This window comes from Notamacropus eugenii, chromosome 5, assembly GCF_028372415.1.
Source record: "Notamacropus eugenii isolate mMacEug1 chromosome 5, mMacEug1.pri_v2, whole genome shotgun sequence".
Lineage (NCBI taxonomy): Eukaryota > Metazoa > Chordata > Mammalia > Diprotodontia > Macropodidae > Notamacropus > Notamacropus eugenii.
In genome coordinates this window covers 281,769,971-281,783,153 of record NC_092876.1, presented here as the reverse complement: position 1 = coordinate 281,783,153, position 13,183 = coordinate 281,769,971, and the positions used below count along the sequence as shown (strand labels likewise).

Genomic DNA, 13,183 nt, shown 5'->3' with positions numbered 1-13,183 from the left:
ATCTACTACCTTGATCCCATTAGAAGGTAGGCTCTTTGTTTTGATAATTGTTCTTTACTTCCTTCCTGGACTCTAATCTCATTATAAACTTCTTTTTAGCCTTTGGTTTCCCATTCTTTGGGTCTGGTGCCCTCATTGTTGCTCAGGGTCTCCCAGAGTACTAATGCTATTCAAGGGTAGTGTCCCCATCTGTCAACTTTAAGCACCTAGAACTTTTCTTCTCTGTTGATATCTATCTCCCATTAAAATGTCCACCCACTGTTATCCCAGTATTCTCTATAGCCCTCAGACAATTAATTAGCCTTGCACTGGAGATACAAATGTAAAAGCCCGTCCTTGCTCTCTAGGAACCCACATTTTGATAGGGGAAACAACATACAAACAGCTGTGTACAAAGAAGATAGAGATAAGACAAATTGGAGATAATCAACTGAGGGAAGGAACTAGCATTAAGAAGGGAGACTGGGAGAGGCTTCCTGCAGAAGGTGGGGTTGTAGCTGAGACTTGAAAGAAACTAGGGAAGCTTAGAGGTTGAGATGAGGAAGGAGAGCATTCCATGCGTGGGAACAGCCAGTGAAAATGCCAGGAGGCCATTATTACTGGACTGCAGAGTATGTTGGGGAGAGAGGGTGTATATAAGGTATAAGAAACCTGGAAAGGTAAGAAAGGGCCAGGTTATGGCAAGCTCTAAAAGCTAAACAGGATTTTATATTTGATCTCTGCTTCTCAGAGAGTTCAAGAATAATGAGAATTTAAAAAGGTCATTAGATTTGGCAATTAAGAAGGGGAAGTTCTTGAAGAGGAAACCATTAGAATTGTTTGAATAGGGGCAATGATGTGACCAGATGCACATTGCGAATATCAGTTAAACAGCTGACAGTGGGAAGAGACTTTGAGGCTGGAAGATCTCAGGTTCTCTATCTCCCAATGTAAAATTAACAAACCCCATAAACTAATATGTGCAATTGGTAGAAATTAAAAGGAGGCTTCCAGAACTGTCTTTCCCCTAATGGTCATGTGTACAATTTTATGGGAAATTTCTGAAGATAGTGGTCCTGTATTTGTTAACCAACCTAAATTCAAGTCTTTAATGATAGGAATTTTAAGCCAGGCAGAATAGGAGGTCATCACAGTTTAAAGTGGAAGGAAAGAAGATATTCTTGGGCAGGTGGAGTCTTCTAGTGCCCCTCAATCATGAGAATTTGCTTAGTTTACTCAATATATGTGCAAAAATCATGCCTAAGGAAGATATTCACTGGATAAAGATGGAATATCATAGCATTTCCAGAGATCTTAGCTCGTTCCCTTGCACGCAGTAGTTGCTTAATAATACCTTTTTATCGAGGAGTGGAATTTCTTTTGAACATCTGTACCTGTTGCTTTTCAAAAGACAATTTTTATCTTATGCATGAAACTGACCTAGACAAACCCAGAGACAGTAGACCACAGCTTCTAGCTTTTGTCTTGTTTTATTCAGTCATATTCTTGACAGGAGAGCTTTAGGAGATATGTAGGTATCAAGGAATCATTCTAAAAATCTACTTGGGCATAGGTTACAGTATTGTTTGGCCTGTAAACCCTCTGATTGGCTCTTTTTGTCATGGATTAAAAAATAGTGTGCTAAGTAAAGATAGTGACTTGGATATTTTTTACCACCTCATTCACAGGCACTTGAGTCAAAGTATATCAAGGGCTTAACAATTAAGGAGCCAGTGGGAAGGAGATGCTGTGTAACATACAGTGAATCTTCAGGGCCCCATAAATAATTCAAGTATTATGTTGAGCAACAGGCCAGTCATAAATTTAGCCCCATCTGTTGCTGCCTTGCAAAGAAATGATTTCATCACAAACCAAAAAAGCCAGCAAAAACAGGCAGCCCCTTGAATAGGCTAATTATATGTTTTAGAAGTCAATTGGAAGCTGCTGGAACAGCACCCTTGTACTATGTGTTAGGTGCTAGATAAATCTATTAGATGATTTCAGATCTGGGGATTTGTGGACATGCTAGGCTTTCCTAATCCAAATGAGGACTGCTATTTTAACATTAAGCCCAGGGAGATTGGTAGCTCTTCCTTCTGATTCATGCTGAGAAATGACACCGAGAAATTAGCATTGCAGTGGGCGATTGTTAGTATTTCAGGATCCCTTCCCGCTGTGCAGAGAATAGCTAAGAAGTGTGGCATTCAGAATGGACATTTGTACAGCCATCCAGTCTTTTTCAAAGAGGATGTGAATAAAAAAATGTTGTAATGTAAAGTATGATATGATCAGTTCATGAGAAAAGTAATTTTTAAAAAGAAAATTATAACTGACTTTTAAGTCACTTAAAGGTACATTCAGCATGTTGGGGAAAAGATGCTGTATATGTACAAAATGATCACAATAAGGGAGTATATATTTTCACTTCCCATTTATACATTTATCCACTTGTAGACTAGCTTCTGTCTCCCATCTGGCTATATGGAGATTTATTTTTTAATTTATTTTAATTTAATTAATTTGTTATTATTTTATTTTTATTTTATTCATTTATTATTTATTTTTCACTTCTTTGATGTTGAAATTGTGTGCCATTAGGACCACCATTGTGTTTGTTTAACTGATATGGAGAAAAATATTTAATTTGCCTGTTGTATTGTAGTTTTTAGGTCTAAACAGTGAGGTGTCAGCAAATCTATACGACTTGAGTTGCAAAGAGATGAAATTACCCTTGCACTTTCTCTATAGGTCCCTAGGGACCTGAATCATGTAAGGGATAACTAAATAGTTATTGTTTCATGTGTGAAATTTTAATGAATTGCTGACAGACTAATAATTTTTTACAAAAATATGTTTTAGAATTTTAATTAATATTTCTGCTGAGAATTCCTGATGTGTCTCTCATTATTATCAGTTGAAATAGTTCTTTTTCTATTTGCTCATAAAATTGTTATTTCTTCACTCTAGGGTTTTTCATTTTATAATTAAAACCTCCTTGCAAACCATATAAATGTGATGTAAATCAATGCTCCTGTGTGTACACATACCACACACACACACACACACGCACACACACACACACCCCTGTCTTTTAGCCCTTAAAAGTAATTACACCTGACAACTGTAAAGGACAGGATACTTATTTAAAGCAATAAACATTTCCTATCAGGTGAAAGCCTCTCATTCTAGCCAGTCCAGATATTTATCAGTCTAATAACTCCTTTTCCTATAGACAGCAGGTAGAAGTTCCTGGGACATGAGAAGCCTGCTTTTGGGGGGATGGGAGGTGCAGGAATGCACATTACTCTTAATCTGCCTCTCCTCCCCCACCTCCTCACTCGCCATTTTTCAGTGCTGTTTTTTGGTCCGTTTGTAGCTGTCCTCCTTGTTACAATCAGTTATTCAGTAATCGCCTCGTGGGGCCTTCTCCAGAGACTCAGTCCACTGCAGTGCAGGGAATATTTCTCGATGAACGGGTGAGATTGCCATGGAGACAGATTGCCTGGTGTCAGCTCTTGCCTAGTGCTGGGAATTTACAATCCCCAAATGTGTTTGTGAGCTGGACAGTTTATTTACCAAGGGTAACTCTGGAAATCATTCCCTGGCTCTTCTGAAGGGCAGCAGGGCTCAGAAAAGCGTCTCTTTCCTGATGTCTGGGCAGCATAGCCAAGCTCTGACCATCCTCTCTGTTCCTTTTGTTCCTGTGGGATGCAGCTTTGTTCTTCCCTGCCTGATGGGCTGCCACAAAGAATAATCCTGATTGTGTGACCTTCTGAATAGCAGCTCCGAAGAGCTCATTATTAAAAGGTAGCTTTGTGGGGGAGATGCTGCTGCTTTGGTTCAGAGCTGGTATTGTTCAAGGCAAGCCAGAAAGTCACTGTAAACCTCAATTTTTTATATTTATGGTATAGAAAAACAACCAAAGGAAGACTTAGTAATATTTTTATACTGTTTTGTTACTCAGCTCTGACCACAATGATGTGATGCTCTCCCCTCCAAACCCCTGCCCAGAAATTGACTGTATAAAAGTGAAAAGAGAGAAAGCATGGTATGCAATGATGGTACCAGACTCAAAAAGAAAGGAAGACCACTAGATCACATATAGGGGTGCCTATAAGTAGATGCACATTGACTTATAAAACCACATATTAACATTATCTAGGTTTTATTATATTTGTATTTATTTTGTTAAATACTTCCCAATTGCATTTTAAAATTTGAGAAGGTTGCAGGCTGCATGTAGCCTGCCTTTGACACCTCTAGTGTAGAGGTTAGAGAGCTGGCCTTGAAACCATGGAGATATGGATTCAAATCTTACCTCTGACATTTATTTACTGGCTAGAAAAGTCACTTATTCTTCAGTGCTCTGGGTCAGAGATGTCAAACTAGCCAGACCCCTTGCCTTTCAAAACTTTCCCCAGTGTGCTTGAAACCAGATTAAAATATAGTTCGGAAATGTTTAACAAAATAAATAAAAATGCAGTAAAATGCAGATAATGTTAATTTGTGACTTTCTAGGTCAATATGTGACCAAGGGAGATCTGTTTCTATTTGAGTTTGACACTACTGCTTAAACCCAATAGGTAGAGGAAATTTCTTTACTGGAGAGGTCCCTAAATGAATAAAATCATAGATCCAGTCTACATCTCTCTCCCTGTGAAAGTAACCTTGTACACATTTCATCTTTGAAGGAAAGGCTAGTAACTTTCAGCCACAGAAAGTTGACTCCAGGTTAGGCAGAAGTGGCACAACCCATTTCAAAGATTATTAATATGAAAGAAGTGAGAGAGAGTTGATTGTTTAGATCAGGAGGAATGGGAGTAATTTAGAGATAGGCTTAAGGTAAAAAAATGAGAGACATTGGCCACTGAATTGTAGCCAAAGAACAACTTTTGTCTTGGAGCCATATGTTTGCAGAAATCAGGCTCCCAGGCTAGGTACTCTCACACCCAACGCTTGACCTCCTTCCAGAATAGGCCATTACTTTGCCCTACTTAGAATATTACCTTTAGAACTATTTGGGATAAAAGGAAGGAGAGTTACAGATGGCATGGTTAAGGTGAACTGGCATGGGATTATTTGAGCCCGTTTTATCTGGTGGTCTTGTTCAGATGTGGAAATCTCTAGTCTTGCCTCAGACTAGAAATGGACATTGATCCTGGATGATATGCCGCATTCTTAGGGACTAATCTGGTCCCAAGGTTTCAGACACTTGAACTGAAGGACTGGGGGGATCCATAAGTGAAATTCTAACAAAAACTGGTTACTGCTTCCCTAGTGCATAGGTGTCTCTGGTTCTAGAGAGACCTTTTTAATAAAAAGTGTTGTTCTACATCTTTTCCCTCCTTCCTGGACTATCTATTAGAAAGTAAACTCTTTAAGGTCAGGGACCAAACCTTATTCATCCCTGTATCCTCCCCAGCACTGGGAATGGAGATTTACACAAAGTTGTATTCTTTGCTATAGTGGAGAGAGGGTCTTGGACTTGGAGTCTGAAGAAAGCTTCAGAATTCCCTTCAGATACTTATTACCTATATCACCATGAGAAAGCTACTCAAACTTTCTCTGCCTTAGTTTCCTCATCTGTAAAATTAGGGTGTTGAATTTCACGACCCTTCCTGTCCAAATTTATGATGCTGTGAGCCCAACAAATATTGGCTAAATGAAATGGGTGGATAGGATCAAGTCTGTGGACTGGGTTTGTTGTAATTACTTTAAATTAAGCATTCAACCAAAATGAAATATTGATTCAGACCAGGTTCAATTTGAAAGACTCTTCTGGTTATATTGGAGGTCGATAATTTTAGAAGATCTATATATTTTATAATTCAAGATGGTTCACTAGGTACTTTTGGAAAAAATGTTGCTTCATTGTTCAGCAGATTACCATAGGTCATTACAGTTTGGAGTTCAAACACCGAACTAAAAATTAAAACTAACTCATTAAAAACTACCCTATTACCTTGAACTAAAAAAGAAAATGTGAATACTGGAAAGTCTTACTGACACTTAGTAATAATGGTACTATCTTGCAATTTAGCAAGTAAGAGAGAAATAGTAAACACCAAGGTCAACTCATCATAATGTTTTGTGTATATTGAAATGAATGAGTGCAGCATTCTAATGTTTTTCTCAAAGCATAATGTACAGTGCTATTAATGAGATCTTGGGCTTGGGAAATCACTTATTCAGTTTTGTTTGAAAAATCCTTCCTGGAAGAGGGCAGTGCCCCAGGGGCTCTCCATAAATAGTTGTTTATGTGGGCTTGGGGATGGCACATTATGGAGGTTTATTCATTTTATCAGATTGATCATTAATGACGTTGAATGGTAAATAGTAGAATGGAAATGTCAGACATTTATGCTTGTGTTTGTGTGTGGATGATTCTTTTTCAAACCACTAGGAAAACATTTTTCAAAGACTTGTCTGAGCAATTATGGTATATTTAATTAGTTTCTTTTATGTGTTCTTTACAATGTGTGACTGCCGTTAGCCGTTGGACAGCTTAAGAATTCCACTTTTAATGTTCTTCAATTTATATCTACCTTTTTGGAAAACCCTGAGCAGTTATCATCTTCTCTATTTCTCCACAGAGGCAACAAATATTATTCTTAGCATTCTAGGAAGCAATACCAAAGCTCCCCCTACAATATTATATATATATATATATGTGCATGTGTGTGTGTGTATATACACACACACACATATACATACACAATTATATAAAATGAGCTGGTTATTTTCTCTTAAAATTTATTTTTGTTGTAAATTTACATACCAAATAAGATCCTTATTTCCATACACATAGAACTGAAAAAGGGTAAAGAAAAAGAGAATCATGTATGAAGCTGTTCTCTATTGTGTAAAGCATTCTCTCTTTCTCTGTACATAATTGTATATGTGTGTATACACACACACATACACACACACACACACACACACTATATATATTCAGCCTGTAGCTTTCAAAGCTATCCTTCTTTTTGGACTTTCTTTGCTGCATTAAAAAAAGAAAAAGAAATGCTTCAATAACCTTCTTTCCTTTTTGTCCTTCCTTCCTTTCTTCTTTCCTTCCCTCTCTCCCTTAGTTCTCTCTCTCTCTCTCTCTTTATCTTTTTCTCTTTCTCTCCCCCTTGCCCCTTCCACTACACCAGTGGAGAAGAGAGAAAGAAAAATAAAGCCCCTGCAACAAATATTCATAGTTTCATAGTCAGCAAAACAAATTTCCATAATGGCAGTGTCTGAAGATACATGTCTAATTCTGCCTTTCAAGTTCATCATTTCTCTGTCCAGAGATTGGTAGTATGCTTTATCATAAATCCTTTGGAATCATAATTAGTTATTACAATGTTCAGAGCTCTCATGTCTTTCAAAGTTGTTTTTCATTATGTTTTTAGATAAATTTTTCTCCAGGTTCTGCACGCTTCATTCTGTATCGATTCCTGAAGGTCTTCCCATGTTTTTCTGAAATTGTCATTTCATTTTGCTTATGACAATAACATTTCACAATTCATACACCATAATTGTTTGGCTATTTACCTCTCTGTGATTGAGATAGTTTATAGGCAAGTGCTGCATCTGAGCTCTTGTTTCTGCTACCAGAAGAGCTACATTTCCAAAGGGGGGGGGGAGTCAAAATGGGATATTTTTGAGTATCAAATGATGAAAGGCTATTGAGCACTTAGGGTCCAGAATAAATGAAGGTGTGCTCCAGGTTTCAGGACAGTGAAAATCAGGAAGTTCACATTCTATAGTCTTCTGATAATCATAGATCTTGTTTGACCCTTGATTTGGTGTTGCTTTTAATAAAGAATTCATACAGCTAGCAATTAGCATGCCTTTACAAGTCTGCATTGAATCGTGCTATGTGCTGAGCAGAGAAATAGTGAGGGGTCTACTGAAACCCTTTTAACAACATAAGATGTAGGCAAAGAATTCGCTTGTCAATTTGTCCAAGGATGGAATAATCTATATATAGCAGGATTGATGTCATGTAGGTTTTTTTTGTCTCCAGACTTGCTTTGTACAGTTAGCTGCATCCTTTCTGGTCAAGTGGAAGAAATTATAAATAACTCATTGAAAGCAGGGACTGTGTCATTTTTGTCTTATATCCTTAGCACCTAAAGCAGTGCCTGGCACATAATAAGAGCTTAATAATGAAGTTGATTGATTGATATGGTTTTTAATTATGTGCTAATTTTTATGTGCTAATTTTTGGGAATCGATGTTTATTTTCCACCTTGACCTCATCCTCTACCATAAATGACAATTTCCAAAAACACGTGTTACATTTTTTTCCCCTTAAGTGTTGAGCTTCCTTTAACATACTGTATTCCTTAGTGCTGTGGTTTGGGATTTGTTTCTTAAACAGGGGAAGCTGTGCCTGAGGATGAACAGATCAGTGCTAAAGACCAGAAGAATTTGGAACCCTGTGACAATACACCCATCATAGATAATATGACCCCTGTTGTCTCTAGCATCTCCACAGAGGAGAAACAAAAGTATGACGAAGAGATAACTTGCTTGTACAGACAATTGGATGATAAGGTTTGGAACTTAAAATTTCTTTTGGGGGAGGCATACATTTATAATCATGGAAAGCAAGAAGTCAAAATTATCAGTATGCAAACATATCCTAGATGGATCCTCTGTTGTACCAAAGAAACCTATTATTTGGGGTGGTCCAGTTTAAAAAGCAGCTGTGAATAGTGCAGCATTCAGACCAGGATTAATGATTCTCCTTCCTCTAGCTATGAATAGGGCTTTCCAATAGAATTCTTAGAAGTTGGTGACCTGATATTCTGTCCGTCTTGCCTTTTCCCTTTCATTCCATAATTCTAGGAGGTACAAAAATTAGACCAGGATTTCTAAGCTGAAATGAAATTTAATTGGATTGGCAATGGGGTACTTGCTGGTTGTTTTGTGGAGATAGAGCAGTGAGAATTGGAGAAGGGAGCCAATGCACACTCCCTCTAGACCTAATTTTGAATTTAAGAGTAATATTTCCCCAAAACAAAATATGTTCTTGAATTCTGCAGGTACACAGCCATCCCACCTCATCTTTAACCCCTAAACCAAAAGATATTTGGCCATTTCATTTTGGGTATGCTGTTTGAAAGCCTGGGTAGCCCAGAATGTTTGGCACTAGTAAAACTGTTGTTCTGGTGCATGTTATATTGAGAATGTTTGAACATACACAGTTGGGATACCTACATTTTATGCTCATTCATCTGATGCTCAAATAGATATGTTCCAATGCATTGGTTGGAGAGAGAGTAGAAAAGACCTTGAAGAAAATGGTATCTATCCATCCCCAGTGAAAGCAAGGGTAAAGATCCTAGAAGTAAGAGATACTAAATGGATGTTTTACGCTGTGTTGATGTTTCATCCTTGGTATATTCTGAATCCTTTCAACTCACTTATTCAAAGGTTACTGATATTTTTGGTGCAATTTAATTCTACTGAAGTTCTTTTAAAATTGCTCTATGGATTCCTGAGACTCACAATGAGAGCTTTGTTATGTGACCACTGCCATTAATCTTACAAGTCCCCTGTTTGGGGTAAATGCTTAGCATCCAATATCTTTCTTTTTCTATTGTCTATTGTATTAAGGAATCCTTCTATGTTTATTATTTTCTAAGTTTATTTTATAACCACAGCAGCTAAATTGGGCATAACTTGGCCCTTATGAGTTCATCTGTAATGCACTTTCATTCCCATGAAAGCTTTGTTAATTGGTGTTTCAACTACATGGTATTGCTTTTTATTACCTATACAGGATTTTTGTACAGAAACCATTCATATAGAGCTGAAGGAACTGTTATTATCATGTGTGTAAATGTCTTGATTTCATTAAGAAAATGATACTTTAAAATGTTTGTGATTTCATTAGCATGGGTATTTTCCCTCTGATTCCAACCATTGTGGAGAGAGTTCCACGTGGTGCTGTGGCCAAAACAAATAAGCACGGCGCCAACATTCTAGTGATAAATCTCAATGATCCTAGCAGCCCGGTCCTCATTGGACAGTCCATTAGCAGGCTCATACTTATAGACTTTCAGGTCTGGCAGATTCTTCCAGAGCTTATGCTCTTCTAGGAAAACCTTTGAGAAAGTCATAATGAGGCATCAGAATAGGACTTGAGTGAAAGAAATATTCTCTTTGCATATTAAGTATATGAAAGAGATTTTTCTGGATTATAGTGCAGAGCGAATCTGGAATTGTAGCTTATGTTTCACTTCTGATTTTTGGAACTAATTATTCAATTTTAAGAACACAAAAATATTCAAAATTATTTGTCTCATGGTAGGTAGAACAGATCTAACTCTTTGACTTTACCCCCTCTGTGGTAAGAGAAAGAGAGCTGATCCTACCTGTTTTTGTCTTCCTACCTGTTACTCATCATGGTCCCTTCTAGATACCAGGAGAAGAGCTAGCAGATCCCTGCATAGTTATTTCTTTTACTTTAGTTGGATGTTTATACAGCACCTGCAGAGTGCCAAAGAACGTTAACAAAAACATCCTCTTCTCCAGTTACCTACATTCTAAATTTAGAAAATAGGGCGCCAAACAGTGGCAGATCCTTATAACAAAAGCACCATTTTGGGAGGCTTTCTTGTGGTGTACTTGCTCATGCCACAGAGATCTAATTTGGAGTAGGAGTTAGGTAGTAGAACTCTTTTGTATAGTTTGTGAAATAATTGAAGATTTATTGGTGTAAAAAAGCCTGTAGAGGAATTGTTATTTCAAAGGCAACATTCTAACGGAAAAGAGATATTAGAAAAAATACTGTAGACAGGGAATGGAAGGCATGGGTAGCCATACCAATGTTATTTCTACGTCCAAAGCTGTAGCATGTGAGTTGACAGTTTTGAAGTCAGGCTCTTAGATTGGAGCAGTAAGTCCCTTCTGCATCATGCTGTCGATTTTCAGAACAAGGCCACATGTTTCTGCAGGTCAAATTCCTAATCTCCTTTTGCGTTAGATGAGTGTCCAGTTAGTTCCTAGAACGTTATTTTTATGTTCTCAACTCTTCCTATTTCCCAGAGAAAGGCAAATGTGAATAAGGGTTGTTTTGCGCAACATTTTGAAGTCTGGGCTTCCAAATTTTATTTGAAACTATTAAAAAGAGAGCAGACCATGCAGAGTTAATCTCCTGCTGCTAGGCAGCTCATGCCTGCTCTTCCACCCACATCTGGGGGTGGATAGCTTACCAGGTGAAAGCTGAGAGAACAAATTTACACTCTAGTTACAAAGGGCTTAAAGGGACAGCGTCCAGGCTTTGACAGCAGCAACATCTAGTGGCAGAAAATGAGAATGAAAATGACGAATTTGCTCCAGGAGAAGATTCCTTAGCAAGAGATCAATAGCTGCCTCCTCCTCCTTACTCTCCCCACCCCCTCAACCAAGCATTAACTTCTGCTCTCTGCTCCTTCCTTACTTATAAATGGAATTTGCTTCTCTACTGGAATGTTTCGTTGCCAAAGATAAATCCTCTCCCATAACTATAAAACTGTTACTGTTTCTCATTTCTCAGTCAAAATGTAAATGATGTCTGTACGTTATTCATGCTGGGTCAATCAAGGCTCCTGTTTCCAGAGCTTTACTGAGTTGGGCATTTTCTAAACTGCCTAGTCTTTCTACTCAGGAGTCCCTTTTCCATAACTACTTCTTCCCTCAACCCCCATCCTTCTAAAGTAGTGATTCTTAGATTTTCCAATTGACTTAAGAGTAAAATGTTTTCAGCAGACATCCTGGTAGAGCCACTGTAAGTAATATGAAGCAGTTCTTCTTGAAATGGTCAGGATTTTAGATCTTTGCAATATTGAATAGATGGTTAAAAAGCATTTTCCCTTTCACTGATAAGCTATAGTAAGATGCATCACATGAAGGTCCCTAAGGTACCTTTCAGTTCTACTGTCTTGGTATTTTTGCAGTTTCCAGGTGAGTAGGATTAGGGTTGTGTAGTACATCAGAGAACATTCAGATGTTTTATCCATTATGAAAAGTGGATTTAGAGGTATTTTAAATAAATAAAAACATGGAGTCAATTACTTTATCTTCTGAAATAAAAGTAGGAGGGAGGAGAGTTATAATTTTCTCTCTAATCTATTGTCAAGCTTATAGCTGATGTCTTAGTGACTATTTTCTAGAAACTTAGGTATCAGAAGTGGGATCACTAGTAAAAAAAAAAAATTAAATGTGCTGTTCCATTTTAGGATGATGAAATTAACCAGCAGAGCCAGCTGGCTGAAAAATTAAAGCAGCAGATGTTGGATCAGGATGAGGTAAGGAGACAAAAAACTCAAAGTTATTGGAATTTTTGTTTAATTCTACACATTGCAACTTTTCCAAGAGACTTAAAAAGCACCTTTGCTTGACTCACATAGAACTTTCTGGTTAAGTTTTCTTTTATCTTGGGATAGTATGATGATGCTTGCCTGAGTGGAATTTACTAAATGAGGCTTAGTCTGTGACATTTTTAACACTTTAAGGGCCTCCTTCCTTCCTTCCTTCCTTCCTTCCTTCCTTCCTTCCTTCCTTCCTTCCTTCCCTCCTTCCCTCCTTCCTACCCTCCTTCCCTCCTTCCCTCCTTCCCTCGGTAGATAGTTGGTATCTGAGTAGTCCTTGAAGTTAGGAAGGCAGAACATATAAGATAATCTTAGTACTCTAGGCATGAATTGCTGTCTCTTCATTCCCAGCTGACATTACTTCTATTGCTCCTCCACACTCATTTTGGGCACCATTTACAACTACCCTCAGATATCAACACTGATCATGATCACCATTACCCTTTGGCACTAATCTAGAGAAGAGAGTAAAGGAGGGGAGAGGAGAGGTAAGGTACCTTGCTGGAAGGCTTTTAGATCACAAAAAAGTGGAAGCATGGTTTTGACCTCCTCAGAAGGTAGAGATATGCCATGTCCCTACCTCCTATACCTTCCATTCACTCACCAACTTAAATTATGGTTTTGTGCAAATAGGAATTAATTGTAGTTTTACTTTATAGAGGATACTCTTTATTCTCATGCTAATATGGGAAAGGAAGATATGAGTAAATTTAAATCCAAGATAATACCCCCAAATAATTTCTTCTGTATACTTTCGACCTTCTTCCTCCAGTTAACTTTTCACCAAAATGAAAAGCTGCACACTTGCTCTGGTGGAGGAGCTTACTAATTATGAAGTAGCCAAATTATGACAG

At 37.8% G+C, this 13,183-nt stretch overlaps 1 protein-coding gene across 3 annotated transcripts in view; it reads left to right on the top strand.

The window, feature by feature from the left end:
- Positions 1-13,183, top strand: part of KIF5C (kinesin family member 5C) — a 210,626-nt gene that overhangs the window by 140,103 nt on the left and 57,340 nt on the right. For all 3 annotated transcript variants that reach the window (XM_072613152.1, XM_072613155.1, XM_072613153.1), the window contains 2 exons: positions 8,351-8,526; positions 12,198-12,266. In XM_072613152.1, coding sequence (XP_072469253.1) covers positions 8,351-8,526; positions 12,198-12,266 — 245 coding nt within the window. The remainder of the gene's footprint in view (positions 1-8,350; positions 8,527-12,197; positions 12,267-13,183) is intronic.